Genomic DNA, 20,641 nt, shown 5'->3' on the forward strand with positions numbered 1-20,641 from the left:
GTCTGGGGGTGCTTGTGGCCTCCACCACATTCTCCTCAATTTCCACAGGTAAACTTCACAATCCCAGATGATACTGCTATTACTGGGAGCCTGTCGTGTGCCAGACATGGGGCCAACGGCTCCACCCACATTGCCTCATTGAACCTTCCCAGGAATGCAAGCCTGAAGGTGGCTATAATTCTCTCCATTAAGAGAAAAAGGAAGAACAGGCAAAGCCATGTCTCTCTGATTCCCAAGCCAGGGTGCTTTCCTCTGCCCTGTTCTGCCACCTAAGTTCCCTGAGGGAAGGTGTGTCTTAAGAGTAGAAACTTATTCCCCTGGTGTTCTCAGATCAAGTTTTTATTGGCATATTGGTGATTCCATGGCCGGGGAGAGGATGGTAGAAGGATGAGAGAGGAAGAACCGTACGTGCCAGGCACTATACACATGTGATTAATCCTCACAGCAACCCTGCAAAGCAGGTGTCACTCTCCCCATTTCTCAGACGAGGAAACTGAGGCTCATGGAGGTTATGTAATATACCCACCACCAGTCATCCAGCCTGTGAGTGGCATTGCCAGCCTTCTCTCAAGGGTTCCCCAGCCCCAAAGCCACCCTCCACCGCACCAGCAGGCTCACAGTGCACACTGAGGCCGGGGTGAGCTCTCCTGGTGCCTCTCTCCAGTTGGCAAATGGATCACCAAAGGTGAGAGTCCAGTGATTTTTGTAACTGAAAGTATTTTCTTTCTGACTTCCATTATGTAATTGGAAATGTATTCCCAAGGGCAATAATTTTGGCCTCAAGACATAATTAAAAGCATACAGGAGTGCAACATATATTTTTAAATGGCATAACTAGAGGAAAGTTAATGATTTTATGGCACAACAAAAGCACATCTGAAAGATCACCCCAGAAGCTGCATTCCATTCCCCTCCAACGCTAGATCCAGGTTCAGAAAGGCAGGCCTCGACTCTGGTCCTTTAAAATCAAAGTGTATCAGAACAAGGATCACTGAGGAAGATAAACAAAAAGAAAAAAAAATCAGAAAGAAAAATAATTAAAATAAAAGGATAGTTATAAGCCACCAGTTTTAAGCCCTGAGCTTTTAGGTACTGTTTATAAGTAGTTTTAATCTGTGAATGCCTATTTAGGAAGTAAATCTAATAATTTTTTTTCAAGGTCTTCTATGAGCTCTTTCAGAAGAAAGTTGGTCATTTTGCCCCAGAGAAAGATGGAGATCATTTTCATAATTTATTATTTCTTTAAGTGCTTAACGGATTTCCTTTAGGAGGAACACAGGGTGGCCCACTTAGAAGAGATCGTGATTAATAATGCAGCGAGACTTGAAGGATTTGGGTTTTAAGTGGGCTGTAGTAACCCGACGAGAGTGATGGGTAAAGGCCTAGCAGCCCAGTCCATTCCCAGCCAACAGAACTGCCTTCCTCCCACGGGGACCAGGGGAGGCAATCTGCTTCTGATTCTGCCAGGGCCATGCCCCAGAGGGAGAAAGTTCCATGCCTGTGAGACAAACTGTGCTCCATGCCCCACCCCACTGGATTTCCTCTTATCCACTCATTCACTCATTCACACACTCAGTCATTCATTCAAGCATCCCTGCATCCATCCATCCATTCCCTTACATGATCCGGGCAGTTGACATTCAACAGTGAACTCAAAGAGCTAATCTCATCAGGGAGGCTGTCAACGGAGCAGGAAGCCTCAGGTGCTGTATGAGAGATACAGGCAAAACATGGAGGTAGGCCTTAGAAATGTTTGCAGGTGGAGAGCGAATGTGTGTGCAAGAAAGCCGGAGTGTGGGTGGTGGGGGTGGCATTCCAGAGATTCCAGATCAGAGATCTCCATTCAAACACACTGACAAAAGCAAAAAGAGAAGGTTAGAGTGGTTCCTTGTGGGAAATGAGGGAGTTCCTGGTGGGAAATGAAGACTGTAAGAAAACACACAAAAAGGAATCAGACAGAGGTTTAAGGAGCTATCTTTCTGCAGGCTACACAGAGGATGGGAGAGAGAGTAAAAGTTATAGTGTGATGGGATGCAAGCTCACACATCAAACAAAGTGGAATACTAGCTGCTAGACGATTTCAGGCTCTTTTCTCACAGGTTAAAGACTCTGAGCACCTGACGTCGGTTCTCAGCTTCAGAAGTGGCCCTCTATGTGTCTTGTGGCAACTAGGGCTCCATGGGAGAGTTTGCCCTAGATCTGGGGTGCAGCCTGGGTGGCAGTGTCTAAGACACAGGTCCCAGGCAACCCCAGCCCAGCATCCCTAGAATAAACGGAGGTGGGGCAGTTACTCAAATTACCCTCTCGATTCAGAAAGCCCATCCCCAATCCCAGACCACTGCTGTCAAAGTCCTATGCATCCTTCAAGGTTCTGCTCCAATGCCCTTCTATAGATGATCTCCCTTCCTATGTGCCTATGGGACCACATACCTGTGGTTCCATCCTGAGTTAAAGGCAACAATCTACATGCTGTACCCCAGTTGACAAGTTGCTTCCACTGGGAAGTTCTCGAGTTGCTGTCAAGTTTTATCCTCCAAGTCTGTAGCCACATGAGACAGTGAGTTGTGTCCAACAAAATGGCTTGGATGACCACTCTGAACATGCACCTTTGTGGACACAGAGGACCCAGGGGGTTAAGGAAGGCAGAAAAGGAGACAGCGCAGGGTCTGGGCCCCTCCTGAGCTCCTCGCAGGCCCCAGGGAAGCTCTCTGGAATTGTGTTTTCCCTCTCTGTTTTGGGTTGAGCCTGTGTTTAGTCCCTGGTGGGAATGGCATTATTTTCCTCAAGGTTTCAAGGGGGTTGAAGAGCGTTTCATATTTCTCTGTTTGGCAAATGTCCCCTGCCTCCCCTCCCAGGAATCAGGAATCCCAGAAATTAAAGCCAGAGGGACTCCGGTTTCTTTCTGAGGCGGGGCTGCTGCAGCAGATGCCAGTTGGGCCCAGGAAATACAGCCAGGAGGTGGGGGTACCGGGTCTTGGGTCTTCTGGGAGGCAAGGGAGGGTATGGCCCTGGATAAAATGCCGTGGCACTGTAGAGGGCAGGTGTGGGCTCCCTGCCTGCAGCAGAATAACCTTTCTTTCAAAGCTGAGTTGGAGTGACTGAGGACCAGCGGCAGCCATTCCACTCCCTGTTGTGGGCATGTTTCTCTCTGGGTAAAGAGGGGACAGAGCTTTTTGTGCTGGAGAAGTGGGGTGGGAACAAGCAAATCCCAGTGAAGGGAAGCAGGCCCAGCCCAGATGCCAGCAGACAGGGAGCAGGAGCAGGAGGAGGGGATAGGAATGAGCCAGGCTTCGGCACAGGGCCTTGGAGATGGCAGGCAGGCGCTTGCGCGCAGAGAGAACTGACACCTGGATCTCAGCTTGCTTCCCCCGGAGAACACTTTAATGAGGCTCACAGCTGTACTATCACAGAACGAGCATTAACAATGCTAATTACCTGAAGTTTAGCCCGAACATTCCTAACCCACCCGCCTTGGGGACACACTGTTGTTCTGGCCCTGCTAAAAGCGCTGATGGTTCAAAACAGGGGCTGAGGCTTATGACAAGACCTGACAGCAGAACACCAAGGCCAGCCAGGGTGGGGGCAGGTAGGGTAGTGCGTGCTGCAGACTGCAGGAATGCCCAGGAGTAGACAGAGTAGGACTTCCTGGTCATGACACCAATGTCCCTCTGCTCTTCCTAAGAGTAACCCAAGGGAGAAGCCCCAAGTGGAGATTAGACCCAAAGCCGGGAATGAGCTGCATCCATTTGTGCATGGCAGAGGCTCATGGAATGGAGGTGGCCTCCCATCATCACTCTGCCTCCCACAGCCTCAGGGGACACCCCTGTGCCCTTCCCACCATCTAGCCCCAAAGATGGTTTCAGACTGTTGTGTGTTTTTTGAAGCAGCAGAACCACCAATAGGAGACACAGATCGAATGGGAGCTGTGCTGGTCACTGGTTTGAGTTGGAAGTTGGGGCTCGGGGCTCAAGGACTTTCCTTCCACCCCTGTCCCCCAAGATCTCTGGGCATCCCCAAATCCCTCCCAGAAGCCTAGGCCTCTGCAGAATCTGCTTGGAAAACCACTGTTCTAGAACAATGTAAACCTCTGGCCTCATCGTGTCTGCTATTAAATCATGCCATTCCAAGGCACTGCATGGAAACACACTTGGCCAGATGTCCCCAAGGGCCCCTGACTCAGGCCAGCTATGGGGACTGACAGACAGGCACGGTCCTCTGGTACATGCACACCCCGGTCTGCATGACCCCTTCCCCAAACCCACCAAGTCTAGAGCTGAGTTTATAGAAACTCATGCCTGTATCTGTAAAGTCAAATGTCACCCAGCCAATAAGACAAGACCTAGAACTTCTGATTCCTGTCTCAGGAGCCTTTCTGCCAACCCAGGGAGGAAAACCATGTTTTATCTCTATGGCAACCCCATCCCTCAGATTCCCTCTACTGCTGGGTGCTGAGCCACTCATCAACATCTTATCCCACTGGTCCCTTCTTCCTGTGCCTCTCCACCTCACTCCACCAGCATTCCAAGACTTTTCTTCTCCCCAAGGGAAAAAACAGAGGAGGGTCGTTCTGCTCTGTGTTTGCTTGAACTTATATAACTTGGATCCCTCCAGTTTTCCCGGCTGATAGTTTGGATGTGTGTTCCCTCCAAATTCCATGTTGAAATGTGATTCCCAGTGTTGGAGGTGGGGCCTAATGGAAGGTGTTTGGGCCACGACGGCAGATCCTTCATAAATAGCTTGGTACCCTCCCAACAGTAGGGAATGACTGAGTTCTCATTCTATTGGTTCACACCGGAACCGATTGTTGAAAAGAGCCTAGGACCTCCCTCTCTCTGTCTCACTCCTTCCTCGCCACGTGACACACCTGCTCCTCCTCAAGTGGAAGCTTCCTGAGGTCCGTATAAGAAGCAGATGTTGGTGCCAAGCTTCTTGAATAGCTTGCAGAACCCTGAGCCAAATAAACCTCTTTTCTTTACAAATTACGCAGGCTCAGGTATCTCCTTTAGTGACACAAAATGGACTAACACCCCCTCCCTCCTCTATCCCTCCAACTCAGGGCAATGGCAGTTTCTGGTCTGTGTTGATAGTTAACTTTCTCAGGCCCAGCAGAACATGGCACATCTATTGGCTTCTCAAAAGCCCTCTCTCGGCCATTGGTGGGATAAGACAGTCTTCATCTGTTTGGGCTCCTATAACAAAGGGCCATAGATTGAGTGGCTTATAAATAATAAGCCAAATTTATTTCTCACAATTCTGGAGACTGGAAAGTCCAAGATCAAAGTGCCAGCAGATTCAGCGTCCAACCAGGGCCTGCTTCCTTATGGACAGCCACCTTCTCACACTACCTTCACATGGTGAAGGGGCAAGGGGTCTATCTTGGGCTTCCTTTATAAGGGCACTTTATAAGTGCTCTGCCCCCCATGACATAATCACCTCCCAAAGTCCCTGCGTCTAATACCATCACCTGGGGGTGGAGATTTCAACATATGGATTTTGGGAGACATAACATTCATACCGTAGCAGACGAGGATGCAATGCCCAGTTCCCTGAGGTTAAAACAGAAACGTGCACAGTTCTCTGTGCAGATGAAAGGCCTGAATGTGGGTGTCTGTGTCATCTTCTGCTGCCTGGACTTTGCTATGAGCCTAAGTCCCCCCGATGGCTGAAATTAGCAGCATTGCAGGTCCAGCTGTCACTCGAAACTGCTTTGAGTAAAGGCCTGGCCTTTCTCCTCTGGTCCCTGAACGCAGACATCACTCCCACTGCAGAGATGGCTCAACAACCTGCTCAATGGCCCATGTCTGCAGCAACCATCAACGGCTCCTCTGCTGAAATAACAGCCCCATATTATGCTTAGAAAAGCAAAGGCTGAAGGCACATGGATGACTTACTAAAGAACAGTGAACACTCACTTAGGGGAGGAATGAGAAGTGACATGGTGTCTCCCCACTGCCATGCCCACCTGTGTCTTACCAAAATGCACAGCAGATTTCAACTAAAACCACGTTGACTGATTGAGACTGGGAGCTCATGTTCTAGTTCCCTCAGTTACCCCCTTGACCCCGTTCATCACATGTTGGTGATACCTGTCTGGTGCCTGCCTCCTTGGCAAGACTGTGAGCCTCATGAGAAGGGAGCTTTGTCTTCTCTGCTGCAGCTCCAGTACATAACATAGAGTAGAGGCCTTTATTTATCTATCTAAAATTTATTTTTGGAAGACTGACTCTTAACTTTCAGCCCCTGGAAACCAATTCCCGCATGGACCAGGAGTCCTGTGCCCAGAGGCTGTTCCTTTAAGGCTAAGCAGACTCTGGAGACTCTAGGGGCAGATGTATCCTCTGTGATGCCTCTTGCTCCTTGCCCAGGGCAGCCAACTCACTGCCTTTATGGAAGGCAGCCGAGAGGGAAGGAGCAATGACTCAGCTGGCTTCTAGATGGTTCCTGCACTGGAGGTCTCTCTCTCCCCTACCACATTCCCCAACCTTTCTGTGAATCATCTCTGAGTCATCAACTTCCCTTCCCCCAGAAAATCTAGGAGGCTCCTTTCAGGATGCCCTAGGGTCTTCTCTGAGGGTCTCCAGATAATGAGCTGCTCTACTCCTGCAGATGAGGCTCTCAGTTAAGGCCTGAAGCTATGCTGCCCACAGTGCCCATAAAAACTGCCGACATGACTGTGGCTTCCCTGGTGCTACGTATGACGTGGTCAGAAGTCCATCACCAGGGAGAAACTGAGACCTGGAATTTGTTGTTCCTGGAGTTAACTTGCAACCGTGAAAGCACTAGTGTTTCTCTGGAGCCTGATGCTCATGCATGTGTGTGTGTGTGTCTCTCTCTCTCTCTCTCTCTCTCTCTCACACACACACACACACACACACACAATGCAGTCTCACTGCACACCCCAACACAAAAGGGCTCGACCCCCACAGGATCTCTACATTTGCAATTGGTGCCTTAAATGTTGGTCTTCTAAATGGCAAGCAGTCCACATCAGGCGTGGGCTGCTTCCAATCTGTAGATCTTCCTGGAGACTGTCACAACCTGCCAGCTCTCTTGGAAGTCACAGAACCAGCATGTCCCCTTAGGTCGGTGGGAGATGTGGCATAGCCTCATCTCCAACACTGAAACAGAGAGCCTTCTTAGACAGTTAACTTTCTTAGAGAGCTCAACCACAGAAAATAAAAGTTTCCAAGATTTTTAAAGCCTTTTATTTGTTTACACATTCTCTAAATTGCAGACAAAAGAGTCACTACATGGGTAGTCAACATTGCTAACCAATCACAGAACAAGATACTAACCACAGCAAGGAAGGGACGGGGGCTTGTGACAGTCTTTGTGAACATGCGAGGGTTCCACAGAGGGGCTGGGATATCGAAGGGTCCCAAAGACGAAGGCTGCTCGATCCCCATGTCATTCTCTCATCAGCTACAGGTCCCCCTCCCAGAACCCTGTCAGGACAGGAGAAAAGGCAGCGAGAGAGGTGGGGTGGTCCTGGCACATGGGCCACCAGTCTTCTGCATGAAGAGCAAGTCCCGGGTCAGCGAGTCCACATCAGGTGTGGGCTGCTTCCAATGTGTAGATCCTCCTGGAGACTGTCATAACTTGCCAGCTCTCTGGGAAGTCACAGAAGCAGCGTATCCCCTTAGGACAGTGGGAGACATGGCACAGCCTCATCTCCAGCACTGAAACACGGAGCAATCTTGATACTTCCATTAGACAGGCCAGAAACATCACAGCACTTCATGTTAGGAGCCACAAAAGAGTGGGAACCTGACACACGTGGGAAAGGCGGATCCCCAGAGGACAGAGGAGCGGGGTGGCACATACACCTACAGAGAGAGAACGAAACCACATCACAGCGGAAGGAGGAGGACAGCTGGTGGGGTGGGAGGCAGGGCTTTTTGTTTATCTGTGGCTGTAGTTGCTTTTTAGAGAAGCCGGTGTGAGCCAAATGGAAATAATGTCTTACGACCGTTACACACAACTTCCCAAATCTGTAGCCCTTTTCTGTAACCTCATGAAAGCTGTGTCAACCTCAGTCCTGGTCTCAAGTACCCAAGCAGCCCAAGGCAAAAACTCATCAGCAATGAGGCACTAGGTCCCACAGATCGGGAGGAGGGCGTTCAAGGAGCAGAAAGGGAAACTCTCACAGGCATTTCTGCCACTGGAGAACAACTCTCTTGGTCATTCTTTGATGAATGAGAGTCTCAGGAGTTGTGCGTGTGGGGTAAAAGAGACAAGAAAGCATTTTGGAGTGATGGGGATAAAATGTTGAATTGGTTTCCCTCTCTGGTGCCCACACCTGGAAGAAATGACCCCCGGTTTGCATCATATCTGCAGCTCTAGAGATACCAGTGGAGGCAGCAACAGGAAGGGAGATCATCTGTAGAAGGGCTTCATGAGTAGGTGCGTTGGAGCAGAACCTTGAGGGATGTACAGGACTTTGACAGCAGTGATTTAGAGTTGGACTTTCCAAGTGGAGAGACAGTGAGCTCAGTGGCTTTCAAAATGTGCCAGCCCCACCTCTGTTTATCCTAGGGAGGCTGGGCTGGGGTTGCCTGGGAACTGTGTCTTAGACACTGCGACCCAGATCTAGGGCAAACTCTCCCATGGAACCCTAGTTGCCACATGACACATGGAGGGCCACTTTCTGAAGCTAAGAGTCAATGTCAGGGGCTCAGAGTCTTTAACCTGTGAGAAAAGAGCCTGAGATCTTCTGGCTAGAAATGCACTGGAGATCTCAGTGCATTTCCAGGGTTCCTTTTCCAAATGCAGTCTAAAGCGATGGAGAGGCAGTACCTTCCTAAGGCTGTGAGATGCCCAGGATCTCTATTCACCAGCTGAGACAGGGCAATGAGGACCACACACACCCCTTCTGCAAGTCCTCATGCTTTCTGACTCAACCAGAGGGCAACCAAGGCCTGGTGAGCCTGTGCAGGCCTGAGCTTCCTCATGGAGCAGCAGTGTAGGCAGCTCCTTCTCAGGGACCTCGTTGTCCTTCCTACTGTAGGAGCCGCCGCCAAAACCCATCAGAGGAATCCCAGCGTTTATAAATGAAGGTGCCCTCCCCAAAGCCATTGGACCAGCTTGTCCCTGAGAGAGACACAGGGGGCTTCAGCAACGAGAAGAAGAAAACCAATTTCTTTTGACTTCTTAGCAGAGATGCTCCATTTCTTGGCTAAGAGAGAAACCAGGCTTTAAAATTGCCCTTAGCCTGAACCCAATTGACAAGGGGGAGCCGACCTGGTTGAGGACTAGTTCTGGCTTTTGTGAATTGACCGTGTGACACAGACAGCACAGCATCAGGCCTGGAAGGTGCCAGATCAGACCATGTGCTCAGCCTGAGAGCACACTCTAGGGCAGGTGGGAGATGGGGCCTTCTCAGAGCTCAGCCACAGGCTCTCGGGCTCCCAGGTTCGTCCCTCGAGGAGCTGGGGACCTGAGGGCTTAGGGTCAACTGCTGGCTGCCTGGGGGCAGTGCTGCCAGTGTAGTCTGTATAGAGTCCAAGTCAGAGGCCTTTGCCTCACCCTTTCCACCAGCAGGGCCATTCAGAGGAGCCTTGCTCACCGACTTTCAAGTAGGTGAGTGATCAGACCCCAACGTACATGCTTTTCAAGCTCTCAAGCACTTTAAAACCAGACTCACAGCAAAGCCTATGTCCCTGACTACCTCCACAGATATCACCAGAATTCCCACCCCCACCCTGGGAGCCATGTGCCGCCCAGGGCCCCAGAGGAGCCTTCCCTCAGGCCACCCCCACAGAGGAGCTACAGCTCTGAGCCGACATCCACACATGGACAGATACATGCCTTCCCCCAAGCCCAGGCATTATGCTTGAAAGCAAGCTTGGTGTGGCTTCTTCAGGGAATAACTCAAAGCTAAAATCTGGCGGTGACACGTGCGGAGAAAAGGAAAGCCGAAACAAATGGTTTCTTCCCAATGCTGTCAACACAAACAACAGAGAGTCTAAGGCAGCATAAAGCTAGGATCTGACAAGCACCTGGCCAAAGGTGAACATGGAAGGTTTGCTGAAAACTTCTCTGATGCTGGGTTCATCCCTGCGCACACCTGCAGTGCTAGACGGAAGCATGGTGCAGCCGACCTTGCTGGGGTCTGGTGGAGTGTGCCCAATCTGTGCATGAAGCTCCCCCACCCCACCCCCGCTTTCTGTAGCACAGAGAAGACCACTGTGGGGGTCGTTTTCTGCCTCTGATCAGGCCCTGCCAGTTGCACCTGTCTGCCTTCCAGCCCAGGACCCCACAAGCAGCACTGGGGCACTGGCTGCCCAACACTCCAGCCCAAGCACCTTCTTCGGTTCACCAGTTTTAGTGCCGAGGACGCCATTATCCAAGGGCATCTAGTGCTTTAAAAAGCAAATGAAAGCAACTAGGCTGAAGTCATCTGTTTTCTTCCTCCCACCCCCCAAGCTCCACAGGGTAGAAATCACTGGATGCTCCTACCTGCTTCTCTTCTACTGATGAACACACATGCTCAACAGAGAAACCTACATATACATACACCTTCCGTGGTGGCGCGAGACTTGACCTGCAGTCATGATTCCTTGGCAGAGTTTAATTTTATGGCTGAAAAGCAACTTGAAGGCTAGGCCAGGATGTGGTTTATTTTCCAGCCCCTACAGGACCTAGAGCATTGCCCTGCACATAGTCGATGCCCTGCCAGGGGTTTTAAATTAGCCAGTAACAGCCTGCCCTGCAATGACTCATGGCAGGCAAAAGATGGATTCATTTTCCTTCAGAGGAGAACCCCCAAGAGTGGACAAACATGGCAGATGAGTGGGGGACAATTCCAGTGGACTCTGTTCCCCTTCCCAGCCTGAGGAACACAAATGCCCCCTAAGCATGACCCGTCTGCTTTCCCAAATGCCATGTGGACCAGTTGCATTGGTGAGCCAGGGACACCCTGCCTACCTACCCCGCCTCTCTCCAGCCACCTGCTCCCCACCTCCTCTGTTCTGAGATAATCGTTCTATATTTTCATTCTCTCACTCACATATCAGGCAATGTTTCTTTCCTTTTTTTTCTAGTACCTAATTTAGGCCTCTTCAACTACATGTTGAAAATGTGCACGGGGTATATTTTCTTTTTCCTTTATGCCACTGTTGCTTCCCACTTCCCACCTCCACCCCTTAGCATCTAGCATGGTAAAGGGAAGGGAGGAAGCAGTGCAGGGAAGGGAGAGGGCAGGGTGAGAATCAAGGTCTCAGTGGGGAGTAGACGTGGAAGGGCAAACCAAGTCCATAAAACCCACAACCCCAATTCTAGCCATGAAAGCTTTGCATCCCTTTGATAGCAGAATTGAGACTTTTCAAGTCTCCAACTATTGTCAAATATCTCTCCCAAAAAGACACATAGGTGAACGAAGGGAAGAGAAGGGGAGAGGTCATGGAGCCAGGGCCTTTCCAAGCACAGCACAAGACTCCCTTCGCAACCCCTGCGGCTGTGCCAGAGCTGAGAGCTGGGGGAGCGGGACTGGAGAAGACTTCGGGAAAGATGCACCTTGCCTGGCAGCCCCTGGCTCTCCCTCAAGTCCTGGAGCAACATCAAAGTTTCCCTTGAGTTCATTAAGCAGGGTGTGTGTGCGTGCGCGCACATGCACATGGGCATCCCTGTTCTCATCATCAATATTCATAACACTGAAACGAGTAACAGATGCAGAGAGGCAAGCAAATGAGCAAGCGGGAGGCAGTGAGTGACAATCTAACCTGGGGGTCTGTAGGGTTGTGTTGCTGAGGGAATGTAGAGGCCCAGGGGCTTGTGGGCCTCTCCCATTTCCTACTGGGCCCACTGACCTGCCCTTCCCGTCCCCCCACAGCCGCGTTTATTTGCTAGACAGGGTTGGTGCCAGCCGGCAGGGCCATTTTGCTCACTGCCTGGGCTAGAGGTCATGATGAGTAATTATATCTGTGTCCGAGAGGGTTCTGGCTGCCTGCCAGTCCTGGTTCCTGCCTTCCTCTGGCCTGCCCTGGGAAATGTCACCATCAGCAAAATACTTCCTTCTCTTGGTGGGGCCAAGAGGGGGACACTGTGGAAGGGCACTCTCTCAAGGCCACCTGCCCTGCGATCTGAGGCCAGCACTGGAGCAGAGAAAGAGAAGGAGCGGGAATGGAAGCTGGAACCAAGGGTCCTAGGGAGTCACCTCAGGACCTCCTCACAGCCAGGGCACACTCAGAACCCAGAGATAGAGAGCCTTTCCGGGAACCCACTCACTTCCAAAACTTTGCCCTCATGCAGGGAGTTCCCTGTTCCTTCTGGAAAACCCCCTGGTAGGGAACTGGCAAGCCCAGACCCCTCCTCCTCCTCAAATTTCCTGGCGGCACTTCCTTTGGGCCTCTCTTCAAGTGCCTGGGCTGCGCACATGGAGGGGGCGCCTGCTGCACAGCCAGGCCTCCCTGGGGGACAGCTGCTCAGAGGCTCCAAGCCAGCTCCCACTCAGTCTGCCTGGGAGGCTGTCCGTCCTCCCACAGCCCGGGTGGCCAGCAGGCAGCACCCACAGCTTCCTCTCCCCTCCTTCCCCCTGCCTCCCTCTCAGCTGTCCACTCAGAGCAGAGGGTCTCCAGCCTCCCGAGAAAGGGGTTCCCAGCTCTCCAAGCCCCTCCGCCAGCTACCCAAAGGCCATCTGTCCCGCTCTTTCCACAGTCAGGGCTGGTGGCCGTGGCCTCTGGCAGAGAATCATAAACAGACTCCCAAACCCTGGGAACGCTCAGAAATGGGGGAGGGGGCCCCAACCCGCAGACAGCTGTGGAGCCCACCTTCTCAACACGGATCAGTTAGACTCTACGGCAAGCTGGGGATCAGGTAGGGAGAATCATAGGCCTGAGACAAAGTAAAATATCTGTTCATCACCACTGCTATCCTTCCCCTTCACCTGGTATCCAAAAGCATGCTTTGGAGATGGGAGTAAGATTTCAGGCAGGGTAACACACAGCAGGGAGTGGAGGAGCTCCGTCCACTTTGCAGGGAGCGGAGGGGCAGGACTGGCCAGGCTTCCACTCCTCTTCTCGGCTACTGGTGTCCTGGCCTTGAGGGGCCTGAGCCCTCTGGTAGCAGTGCCTGGAACGGCTTCACTCCCCAAGGCTGCAGGCACGATCTAGCCCTCCCTCACTGCCATCTCTCTCTCCCCCCAGCTGGATGAGGGGCCTGCTTTGCTCTCAGAAACATCCCTAAAACCCCACACAACCAACCGGGGGCCTCAAGAGAGAGGGAGCTGAATCTGTGTCCAGAATTGGGCAGAGATTTGACCTTTTTTAACAAGTAAATGATCTGTTGCCCAGGATCACAGGCCTGAGGGGAAAAAAAAAAGGTTACAATCACACCCACCTGATGCCCTCCCACTCCTAAGCTCCAGGATCTTTACCTGGGGACATCCAGCTCCCTGCCTTGTTCCCCCAGAGATCCTCGCCCCTCCCAAATACCCACCCTCCCTTCCCCAGCCCCTTCTGTCTCACTCCCTCCCCATGGTAGGAGCCTGCTAAAAGGGACACCAAGTCACTACTGCTACAAAGAGCCAGGCCTGGGACTTATGGCATCTTCCATGGGAGTGTGAGCATGGCTCTGGCCAGAGCCAACTTCTCCTTTGGGCTGTGACATTGGAACCCCCCTTAAGAAGGGCCAGGGAGGGTAGCCAGTGAGTGAGAGAAGAAGGGGCTGTTCCTGTCCCAGCACTTCCACACAGGCTAAAACCCAGCCTGGGGGGCAGGGATGTGGTCCTCAGGGCCCGCCCTGGGCCAAGGGCAGCGCAACCCCCCACTCCCTCACACACAGACCCAAAGAGGAGATAGAAGCCCCTCTTCTTTGAGTCCTGAAGCCTGAGGTTGCCAGCAATCTTTCTTCAGCGGCACAGTGCAGGTCTCCTCGCCTTGCCCCCAAAGGAAAAGTAATAACAATCATCTCATTTTTCTTCCTTAAAACATAGGAACTTTTTAAGCAGAGGGTTGAAAGGGAATGAGCTATATTCAAAGCACGAAGACAAAAATGCACCATGAGTGTGTAACGCTCCAGGGTATCATGAAACCACCACTGTGAAACCCAAACCCACCCCCAGCTTCGAAACCTATTATCTTCCCCAGCTCTGAAGGAATCTGGCCTCCCCTCCCTTCCACCCACCCATGGGCTCTTCCCTGCTTCCAGTTGGCTGGGCTCAGCCTGCCTGGGCTTCCTACCTCGCCCTGGGGCAGGGACAGGAGCCAGGGAGCCTTGGGACCTGATGGCTTCTGCTTCAGGGGCGATGAGTCAGTGAGCAATTCCGAAGGAAAGCCATAATGTCACTCTCCTAGCAGGAGCCCTGTTTCTATTTCCACATAATGTTGCCCACACTGGATTTGCTACAGGTCCAAAATGCAGGGTTTCAAAAATGCCGACAGGAAACAGGATTTCCACTTCCGGCTTGGATCCTGCAGCCTCACCTCTCTGGTCTGCTGGAGCCACAACACAGAGGGGTGAAGCCCAGAAAAGGTCTCCTGGCTGTTCCCGGAATTTGAGCTGGATGACAACCACATCATCTCCATTTGGTGGCCTCTGCAGAAAATGACAATAGCCACCATGGAGTGGAATCCATCATCATGCCAGACCCACACCAGGATCTTTACCAACGTCACCTCGAATACCTGCAAAAACCACGCTGGATAGGCCACATTTCCCCACCTTACAGACATGGGAGATGAGGCTCAGAGAGGTAAAGTCATTGGCCCAACGTCAGTCAGCTAGAAAGTGGCAGTGCTGGTCCGAAAGTGAGCATTACCCATGAACTGAAAGGAGTCATAGCCCTCTCTAGAAGTCACCTTTCCCTTCTAAACTGCATTGATCTTACAGAAGGGAATATCCTGAGCATCTTCATTTTTAAATCCCCAACCCCATGGTACATCCCTCACCTCCACCCCATAGCCCATGCAAGTTGTGATGTCCTTGGTCTCAGCTTTTGCCAGGACCCTGACCATGGGCAGCCCAGCCCTGGCAATAGAAACCCCCTTTGGTCACAAGGGGCATACCAAGAAGACATCTGACATTGGCTAATGCACACAAGAAAGTGGACATGGAAAACCTGTGGTGGTCTTCCCAGACGAGCAAGATTCTGCAGTGCTTGTTGATGTAACATGATGCTTAAGACTCCCAATGTCACTCTGGCATAGGCAAGGCCAGTGTTACAATCTCCATTTTCCAGGTGGGCAAACTGAGGTTCAGGGAAGTTTGGTGTCTTGCCCAACGTCACGCAGCTACACAATGGCAGAGGCAACACAAAAACCCTGATCCTTCACATGCATCCTATGATTCTAGCTCATTATCTGGGGTTCGAAAAAAAAAGAGACCAATTTAAAGTTTACCAATGCCGTCCTCTTTTCAACACAGAGGCAATCACTGTGGCCGTGAAGGCTTTTGTCTGCTGCAGGACCCTGACAGTGCCAGCCCATCAGTTGGCATTGCTATCCCTGCTTTCCAGATGGGGAAACTGAGGCCTCCAAAGGTGAAGGGGTTGGGCCCATTCTGCAAGTAATGAAGCACGCAGGGAACTCTAGGGCCCTCCTAATGTCACTCGAGAGCCCTGACCCTCACCACTGCAGGCAAGTCCCAGAGCCCTGAGACCTGGCTTAGGCTCATCCTTAGCAGACGTGGGGCTGCGAGAGAATGGGGGTGCCCCATCACCTGCACTTCTGTGAAAAACAAATTTGCACATACTCCAAAGAGGACCTGTCAAGTCGTGGAGCCACAATTTGGGGTTTCAGACTTGCTTTTTAAACTTTTAAGCTATTGTGGCATTTGGGAATATTTGGGACATTTTTTTTTCTAAATTTAAATTAAAATGACTCTTAAAACCCATCATTAGCCTTTGGAGACAGCCTGCTTTGGGTTTTGTGGGAAGAGAGAGAGCTGGAGTAGTCAGGAGAGAAAATGTGCCCCTCTGATGTAATGTCACCCTCCTGGTCCCTCCAGGATCCAGACGAGCTCACCGACCAGCAGGCAGAAGGAAATTACTTATGAGGAAGATTAAACTTCCATCCAGACAGGGGCCCTTTAAATGAGACCATTATGTATGTATGTGATTCACTCTGAGACCACAGAGCCCTGCAGGAGAGTGACCCCTGTCTCTTGCCACAGGTCACTCTGCAGAGGCATGGGGGAGACCCACACTGCTTGGTTCCATGCCAGGCTGCCCTGGGTCCACTGGCCAAGAGCAATTAGCCTGGAGAGGAGCACTCCCGCTGAGGGACGGCACAAATGCTGCCGCTGAGCAGAAGTGGCCCAACTAGCCACAGTCTCTGGGAGCTTCTTCAGGAGACGAAGAGCTAAAAATAACCCGGGCCTTTGTTGTAAGCAGCTGGACCACTGAGATGGAGCTGATTTCAGAGAAGCCAGGCATGCGCAAGGGTCCCACTCACTGAGACCTGCCCTTTGGGCAAATGATTTTTCCAGAAATATGTCAGTGATTGCGCTGCTGCTTCGATTCAAAGTCAGCCCAATCCACTCCAACCCTCAGGGCTATCTTCCAACGCACAGAGTTCTCGGAAGCGCAGCCTCCCCACCTTTCTAGACACAATTTTTGGAAAGTGAGAGTCCTGTATGTATTGGGGAGCTTCAGAAACAACAGCAGCCCTCGCCCTGAGGGTTCTAACACGTGGCCACCCTGGTGGCGAATCATGACCACCTCACCCCAATTATTTGTTTAGATAACAATCATCTCTCTCCCATCCTAAAATTCCCAGTCAGGGCTCAGTAGACAATAGCAAATATACACCACATGGAAGGAAGAAATTACTTGGGAAAAGGAATTCAGAGCGTCGGATCAATACTGAAGGTTTCTCAAAGCTGCAGCCCTCTGTATCCAGCATTCGGACACATGATTGGGCAGCCTACGCTCCCCTTCCTGGTTCCTGAGTCCTACCAGGGGAAGCTAAACCAGGTCTCCAGACTCAGGTGGGCTGAGAGGCAGAGGCTGGACCATCTTCCTCTGTCCATAGACTTTGGCTGGTCTCACCTAGAGGATGCCCAGCTCTGAAGGTCAAGGAACCAGCCAGGCCTCTTGCAGAGTCTCTCCCGATGGATAGCAAATACTGACTGGCTATGGCGGGGCCTTGGCACCACTTCCGCCACATTTCCTCCATGTCTCTGGGCCTCTCCCTCCCTCTCCACCCCCATCTAGTAACTTAACACAGTGGATGGAGACCGGGCTGGCTGTGGATGCCACTGATGCATTCTAGAAGGCAACTCTCTGTCTCCAAGACAACTCCAAGGAACAAGGAGGGGTTTCAAGTCTCTGAGTCTAGAAGTTTCCAGCGAGGCTTGCCATAAACGATAACTTCTCCACAGCCCTTTGTTCCGCTGGTGAGTTTCAGGATGAAGAGCCTAAGCTGGGGGGAGGGGGCGGAGGCTGTGCGAAGACTTCTTGGAACACAACAGATAAAAAACACCACACTACACACAAGTGATGGGTGAATCGTCACGAAATGGCTTCCCTTCAACTGGGAAGAAAGGAGAGGGCCTCAGTGCTGGGGTGACAGTGAGAGGGTTCCACGGGTCTGGGTCTGGGGTGTCCTTCCAGAGTGCAGCTTCCTTCCGGTGGAGATGAGGAGGTGCTGGCCGCAGTCCCGCATGTATAGGGGGAGGCTGGGAGACGCCGCACCCTCTTGGTTCCATGTGTCTGTGCCCCTCTGAGACTATTTCTTTTCCTTACAGTCAGTCTGTCTGGACATGTGGGAGGAGGGCGCCTTCTGATTTGAACTGGGCTCTGCTTTAGCCTCTCCAGCAGCAAGTCACATTCTGTGACCTGGGGCCCTAGGCCTGGCAGCCAAAGGCTGAGGCTTTCTCTTTGAGCAGTTCCCAGCATAAGTGGCAGCTCCAGCTTCCTGCAAGAAATGAGATGGCTTTAGTAGCAGCCCCTCTCCTGACTCTGGGGCCCCACCCCAGTGGTCCTAACTTCTTGTAAACCCTGTTTTCTTTGGACTTTCGTCATGCAGAAACCTAGTTTCAGGCCTGAAAACATGGCAGCGTCTGTGGCTCAGCAGAAAGCAGGTGCTTGGAGGAGATGGGCTCAGCTCTGATCAGGACACTCACTCCCTGGTCATGCTCCAACTAGTGTCACCGGGCCTGCACCAGGTCCCCCAGAAGCTCACTCCCCATCCTCTCCACTGAATGTCCGGGAAAAACCTCCTTGGCCCTCAAGTTGAAATTTCAGCTGCTGGGACTGTGCCTCAGTTTCCTCATCTGTAAAATGGCAGTTGTCATACCTACCTTGTAGGGTTGTGATGATTAAATGAGACAAGACAAGGACATGTAAAGCCTTTAGTACAAGGCCTGTGCCATGGTGAGGGCTCAGTAAGTGCTACGAGTACTATTGTTGCTGGTATTACTGTTGGCCTCATCGTCATTACCTTCTGGGGGCTCAGCCACTGGGGGATTTAAACAGTACATGTGATAGCCACGGTCACAGTCATCGCAGAAGAGTAGCTGGTCCTGGTGGAACACAGAGCAAGCACAGAGGAGCGATTCCATTATTTGAGGCCAATGTCCGGCCCCCACTTACTGATCAGCCTTATTTCCACATCAGCCTTATTTCCACATCAGCCTTACTGGATGCCCCTTTCCAGGCCCCACTTGGAGTCCTCACTGTCCCCTGAACACGCCTGTGCTTTTCCTACACCTGGGGTTTCCCCCTCTGCTTTCCAACCTATATAAATCCTACCCCCATTTTAGGTTTCTGCTCAACTCATACCTCTTCCAAGAAGCCTTCCTTGACTACCACCTCACATCCAAATTTAAAGGGATCACTTATTCTTCTGAATTTCCAAAGCCAATAGCTCTGCTTCCAAAGGGCAGAAAATGTCTCTATCCTCCACGACTATATATTTGAAAATCTTAATTGAATTCTTCTGGACTCCACTCTGGCCATCTGTGAAATGGTCAACGGCTGTACTGGGATAAACCTCAGAACCTCTTCAGTGTTTTATTAGAATGTAGAAACATGCAAGTAGTGCCATCCCTTGGCTTCCAGAAGCTTTCAACTGTCTGGAGGCTGGAGCCCAGGTGAGAGCAGAAACCCCCAGGGTTGTGGGTTAACTTCAAAGGACACAGGCCATATCTTTGCACCTGTGGCTACATCTGCCTGGAGGGTCTCCAGGCCCTGGCCTCTTCTCTGCATGTCCATCCCCTGCCTGCTCTTCAAGTAAGTCTTCTTCAAGCACTTCTCTTCCGTGAAGACCTTGCTAATCTACCTCAACTGGAAATTCTCTCTTTGCTCTTGCAGCCCCATGGTACTTTCCCTTTCTGTGACATTTAATTGCATTTTGCTTTATGTTACATGCCTGGCACGTGGTAGACATCTATACACATTTGTTTTCTTGGCCTCTCACTGTGGCTCACGCCTGTAATCCCAGCACTTAGGGAGGTGGGTCGATTACTTGAGATCAGGAGTTCGAGACCAGCCTGGCCAACATGGTGAAACCCCGTCTCTACTAATATTACAATTGGCCTGGCGTGGTGAAGCACACCTGTAATTCCAGCTACTCAGGAGGCTGAGGCAGGAGAATCTCTTGAACCTGGGAGACAGAGGTTTCAGTGAACCTAGATCACAACACTGCACTCCAGCCTGGGCAACAGAGTGAGACTCTGTCTCAAAAAAAAAAGACATCTACATGTTTGTTTTCTTCAATAGTTCATTTGGAGCATGCCTCTTTTTTCCACCCTTTATTCCCTTTATGGACGATAAGGTCCTCGGGGCAAAACCTTGTTTTCCTCATCACTGCCTCCACTGCAGTGACTTCCTTGCATACAGGAGCTGCTCAGAAACTGTGGTCTGGCCCCACCCTCTGGCTTCAGCCCTGTTGTATTTGGTGATTACTGAACCTGTTTGGATGGCTTATGAGGCTTTTGTAAAATAAAGTTTTGTATCAAATCTCACCTTGGCTCCCACCAGTGCAGAAATCCTGGATAAAATGAGATATAGCAGTTGGAATCCCCAGGGAGCAAGCAATGAGGGCTTTTTTGTCATGCTAAAGCCTGTCAGGGGGGCAACAGGAGAGCTTTTGAAGAGTTATCACAGGGGAGTGATATCATCAGATTGCAGTTCAGCAAGATCTTACTAGCTACTATGTAAGAGTAGATACCCAGCAGGGGAGAGGTTCATTCAAGAGGCCGGGACAACAGTTAGGAAGCTGCTATTGCTATCCAGGTGCATGATGATGGTGGCCTGAATTATGACTGTGGCATGGGAGAAAGAAATGGGTCTTGCTCCCATTTAAATATCATTGATTAGATGGGGAGAGTGACAGGGAAGAAGCCAAGGATGCCCTCTGAGTCGTGGCTTGGTCAGCAAGCTAGATGATGCAGCCACCCATTGGGACATGGGAGGAAAAGCAGACTCATGGGAGGGAGAGGGCAACCTCAGTTATAGACATATCCTACACATAGGGATGACCTGGAGGCCGTTCTCCAATGGAGAGAAGTCTGGGCATGAGATATGGGTTTGGGGGTCATTGTAATTAGATGGCAAATGAAGGTCCTCAGAGAGGAAGCCCAGGGTATGAGAGCAAATGTCTTTGAACTTGTCTTCAGAGAGGAGTGTCCACGAACCCCTTGAAATAATATACACGTTTGTACATAGGTAGAAATATATGTTTTTCTACAAAAAAAAGTAAAT

General features: G+C 51.2%; 1 protein-coding gene across 6 annotated transcripts in view; it reads right to left on the reverse strand.

The window, feature by feature from the left end:
* Positions 1–7,182: 7,182 nt before the first annotated feature.
* The window catches only part of DPF3 (double PHD fingers 3), a 289,593-nt gene continuing 276,134 nt past the window's right edge, over positions 7,183–20,641 (reverse strand). For all 6 annotated transcript variants that reach the window (XR_013521362.1, XR_013521359.1, XR_013521358.1 and 3 more), the window contains 2 exons: positions 18,378–18,459; positions 7,183–17,852 (listed from right to left, as the gene is read on the reverse strand). Coding sequence is in view for 3 of the 6 variants with exons in the window: in XM_002754072.6 (XP_002754118.1) it covers positions 17,782–17,852; positions 18,378–18,459 (153 nt within the window). In the remaining 3 variants the exon portion in view is untranslated. The remainder of the gene's footprint in view (positions 17,853–18,377; positions 18,460–20,641) is intronic.

The sequence above is a fragment of the Callithrix jacchus genome, chromosome 8, assembly GCF_049354715.1.
Source record: "Callithrix jacchus isolate 240 chromosome 8, calJac240_pri, whole genome shotgun sequence".
NCBI classification, from domain to species: Eukaryota; Metazoa; Chordata; class Mammalia; order Primates; family Cebidae; genus Callithrix; species Callithrix jacchus.